Raw genomic sequence first — 4975 nt, 5'->3', positions numbered from 1 at the left:
ATAAGTAGTTAGTAAGTACTCTGTAATAGTATTGTTGTGTGTGTGTGTGTGTGTGTGTGTGTGTGTGTGTGTGTGTGTGTGTGTGTGTGTGTATTTATAGATATATACATATTTATAAATATATAGATTGTTAGAGAAAGAAGAGAGTATATTTAATAGATTATAGCTATATAGTATATACTTAATAGATTATACTTAATAGATTATAGTTAAATTATTTAACACGTGATCGTTTGCTACTTAAATGAATTCATATTCATGAGCGATGGAAATATATGTGATCATTGAACAATTCGTATTTCGAACTCATATTAATGTCAGACCGATGAATCGTATCTATTTCATAATATCACTTTCAATATTTACATAGATTTCTAATTTAGCATTAATTACATTTACATTAACTGAATTGCATTACGAAATTAATTATATTTGTGAGTTACGTTTCCGGGCAATTTATGATTTTGCGTTATCTTTTATTCATTAAAATTAATTAGCATAAAGAATCCATATAGATTTAATTGTAAGTTTAGATTGGGATATGTAATTTCAAAATAAAGCGCCATAAATTAGTTCGTGGAACGTAAGTGAATCGGCGTAGCAGTCGCGGCTTCTTTACAAACAGCTTTTCGTTTCTCGATTCTCTTACCTCCGAATTGTAAAAACTTTCCATGGGAAAGAGGTTTGACGACAAACTTTTCTACTTGCAATGAGAAATAATCATCCAAGATGAGAATTGTTTGCGCTGCGTTAAATTGCAAATATTCCTCAGAAAACGAGGATTCCTCGAATGTCACTTTTATCAATTTTCCCAACAATGACACGTAAGTATAATACTTTTTCCGATTAATTATTTTTGATGCTTAGATAATTATTAAATTTATTATGCTTATTTTATCATTGCTCGAAAACTACAATTATTATACTCATTGTTTTATAATTTGAATCTTGACAATAATTTTTATAGAGCCAAAGTATGGGCAGAATGTTGTGGCAGATCGGATTTAGCTACAAAATCGAATGCGGAATTGCATTTGAATTATTACATTTGTTCTCATCACATTGAAGATCGCTGTTATATAAGCAAAACTATTCCCATTGTTGTAGAAGAAGGGACCATTCCCACTTTATTTGCGACTGACTTGACTACTGACGATGAAGATTCAATAAATATATTTCATAAGGCACAGCATCTCCAAGAAATAGGTGATAATGTGCCTTTAACATATTGTGATATGAATGTCGAGATAGACGAGTATCATAATATTTCTGTCAAATTTGCCAATTTATGTCGAATCTGTGGAATATCTACTTTAGATGGAATAGATATCTTTGCAACTAAGGGCATAGAACTTAAATTAAAAGATAGAATAAATTTACATATGCCTATCTCGATTAACATAAACGATTCATTACCACGGAAAGTATGTACCGATTGCTGTAATAAATTGGAAGTTGCTCATTCACTAGTTGTTTCATGTCTTAGAACTGATATACGCTTAAAACAATTTCTAAATATTGACAGAGAGGTAAGAACTAATATAACATTAGTCGATTATAATTATAAATATTTTTATAAGTTACATTTTTTTTATCAAAAATGTTTTTAAAATATATTTATTATTATTATATTGATAAATATTTTGTTTTGTGTGTGTAGCCGGAATACGAAAATAAGTACAATGCATTGATTGACGAATGTTCCTTAGAGATAGTCCAAGAAATGTGTATGGATGATAATTTGCATCCTAATTCATTTACTATAAATAAAATAATAAACTCTGATTCAGAAAGTTTAAGAGAATTAGAAAATGGAGAATGTACTGAAATACAGAATAATAATTTTCAAAGCATTTCGAAAAATATTGTGCCGTTAGAATTAAATACTCTAATCCAAACTTGTAGAGAAGTTAACAGTAAAAGTAATGCAAGTGAGACTATCACAGAAGAGATATTAAACTTGCAACAAGATAAGATCCAAAATGGAAGTCTTAGCGTTATATGTCTACAGTGCCAAACTTTCTGTGAAACACAGGAAATATTTGAAAATCATAAAATAGTTTGTAATAAGATACAAGATATTTCTGAACATGTAGATATGTGTAAAACTGCAGAAAACGGAAATCAGCAACTTAATCATGAAATAGAAAATTTTCAGACATGCAAAAAAACATTTGATGGTAAGCAAGTTACTGATAAAAATTGCGAATCAATGCATTGTATTGTTTGCAACCAAGCGTTTAAAAGTCAGCAGGATTATGATAATCACAAATATCTTCATGAAAACCTTACTGAAATGAATAAAAGATGTGGTCATTGTGAAAAAGTGTATCATAACAAAAAAAACTTGTTAATACATATTATGGAATTACACGAGGGACAATTATTATTTAAGTGCTCTATATGCGATAAAACATATGAGAAGTGGTCTAGTTTAGATATTCACGAAGCTACTCACAGAGTAGATAAACCCTATCTTTGCGATCTGTGTGGAAAAAGTTTTAAGCATTCCAATAATTTAAGGGGCCATAAAAGAATTCATTTGGACGAAACTATAAAGAAAAGACACGTGTGTGAGATCTGTGGCAATGCGTTTAGATCACGGTAATTGAAAAAATTTATACTCAAGATTATTCCAATTAAATTCAGAACAGAGAGGATTACATTTTACGCAACTTTTTTTTTGTGTTTACAGATTTCATTTGCGAGAACATATGAATCAGCATGATGATAACAGACCCTATTGTTGTGAACAATGCGGCAAAGCTTTTTATAAAAGGATTCAATTGCGACAACACAAATTATCACATGGCTCTAATAGGCATACATGTTCGATTTGCGGTGCAACGTTTAATCGTAGAGGGAACATGATCGCACACATGAAACGGCATAATAACGATAATGGAGGATATAGATGTAGTGTAAGTATTTTATAAAAATTATTATATATTGTTTGTCTTTATACATTGATATCAGTTATATTCTCATCGAAAATTAAATAATTGGAAACAATAGGAAAAATTGTATATTTTATTATAGGTTTGTGCCTACAAATGTAAATCTATGAGCGAATTAAAGATACACAGGAAAAATCATTCCGAGGAGGAAATAGTGGACAGCATTAAGAAAAAATGTACTGATAAGGACATATGGCGTTGTAACATTTGTAATAAAATATTCTCAAAGCGCGCCATCTTGTTAAATCACGAGCGTGTACATGGAGACGATAAGTTTTATGAATGTGATGAATGCGGCAAGAAATTAGCAAGTAAAAGTTCGTTAATGTATCATAAGAATTCGAAGCATTTGAGAGAAAAACCGCATATGTGTCATTATTGCGGAAATTCGTTCGTTTCGAGAGAGGCGCGGCTGATTCATGAAAGGATACATACCGGTGAACGCCCTTACATTTGCAAGGTGTGCAATACGCAGTACAGATGTTCCAGTAATCTTAGCCAGCACATGAAGATCCACACGGGTCTGAAACCGCATAAGTGCCATTTTTGCGACAAAGGTTTTACGCGTAAAGGCGCGCTAACTGTACACGAGAGAATCCACATGGGTGTTAAGCCTTATTCTTGCGAGACCTGTGGTAAAAGTTTCTCACAGAAGAATGATATGTTAAAGCATATCAAACGCACAACTGCAACAGATGGATGCAACGCGGTTATTGTAACTAAATCATTAAACGAAAATAAAAATATGTTAAAGCACACTGTGATGCATGAGCAAGACTCCTTAGTAATTTCGAATATCAATGCATGATACATTCAAGTTTGCGTCAATAATGTCTCTTGGGAAATTAAATAATTTTAGTAATAATGACGATAATTGTACATATAATATAATACGGAAATATCAAAACATCAAAACATATAAAGAGAGCAAATTAAAATTCATCTCTATCAAATTATTACAAAAAAGGTATTAAAAAATTGTATTTGAAGACGCTAGTCTTTCCTATATACTCTTCTATATGCTATATCTATTTGCTAAATTATTTTTCTCTTTTTAATTTTTTATCTCATATGTTACAGTCTCCTGTTGGTTTGTACAAGTTCTTCAAGAATGCAAGAAATCATCGAATTTTGACTAAATATTTATAGGAATGGAAGCTTTAAGTTACTAGCGAAGGAACGACAATATAGAAACATTCTAAGAATATAGATAGAAATCAGATAAGATTATTTTATACTGATAAAACAATATTTCTGTCTGATTATATTACTCTTATTGGAGATATGCATCGTTGAAAGATTCATGTGCTAGCTATTTAGAAGCAAAGAAATTTTATATGATTGCAAGTGACAGAAATTGAATATATCAATATTTTCTCGATATGTAAGTATAATAAAGAAATTATTATATGCCTTTCTTTTAATTTAAACAGTTTTTATTTAAAAGGTCAACATCTAAAATCACATTTATATTTAAATTCAAATATGTCTATTTTATCTTCTATAATGAAACTAAAATAAATATTTGTTATATCCAATATGAAATATGAAATCTCTAAATTATTCAAGTATTCGAAAAGTTACACATCAGGCTTCATAAAGATCATATCTAATTTATGATTTGATAGAGTCTGATGCTGGTATTTCCATAAAAAATATTGTAGTTTGTCAAAACGAATTGCATCGACATCTATAATCGAAAAAAATGAAGATTGCTTTACAAGTCATGACTTAAACTTTATAAACAATACTCAAACTGGCTTGGCAAGCAATCATCTGAAAGCATTCATTTATATCTTGATAGCTTATCTGCATTACTGAAAGATGAGGTGCAATAAAAGTCGTTGTTATATATAGAATAATACTCTTTATTGTTTTTGATAGTTGTTGTTTTTCATATCGTGCGCTGCAGTTTCTTTTTACTCAACTTTTGTCATTCAATATCCAGTTAAACGACTCCCCGTTTTACTGTCAGTTCTGCTGCTAATATATTTTGGTAGAACAGTACGTGATACAAC

The 4975-nt window shown here is 30.2% G+C and overlaps 1 protein-coding gene across 1 annotated transcript; it reads left to right on the top strand.

Annotated features, from left to right (window-relative positions):
* Positions 1-729: 729 nt before the first annotated feature.
* LOC105622507 (zinc finger protein 16-like) lies at positions 730-3765 on the top strand. Its single transcript, XM_012203923.1, has 5 exons — positions 730-824; positions 968-1529; positions 1661-2604; positions 2696-2921; positions 3040-3765. Exons 1-5 carry the CDS (start codon positions 730-732, stop codon positions 3763-3765), a joined length of 2553 nt encoding a protein of 850 aa, XP_012059313.1.
* Positions 3766-4975: the final 1210 nt, after the last annotated feature.

Source organism: Atta cephalotes (assembly GCF_000143395.1).
Source record: "Atta cephalotes unplaced genomic scaffold scaffold00046, whole genome shotgun sequence".
In the NCBI taxonomy this organism is placed as follows: domain Eukaryota; kingdom Metazoa; phylum Arthropoda; class Insecta; order Hymenoptera; family Formicidae; genus Atta; species Atta cephalotes.
The sequence above is the reverse complement of the archived record's forward strand: the minus strand, read 5'-3'. Positions and strand labels throughout refer to the sequence as shown.

Excerpts from the sequence above, each read along its gene's own strand:
- LOC105622507 (XM_012203923.1), top strand. The coding sequence starts at position 730 with ATGAGAATTGTTTGCGCTGCGTTAAATTGCAAATATTCCTCAGAAAAC. Across the intron at positions 825-967 it reads AATTTTCCCAACAATGACAC|AGCCAAAGTATGGGCAGAAT; the intron begins GTAAGTATAATA and ends TAATTTTTATAG. Across the intron at positions 1,530-1,660 it reads TTCTAAATATTGACAGAGAG|CCGGAATACGAAAATAAGTA; the intron begins GTAAGAACTAAT and ends TTGTGTGTGTAG.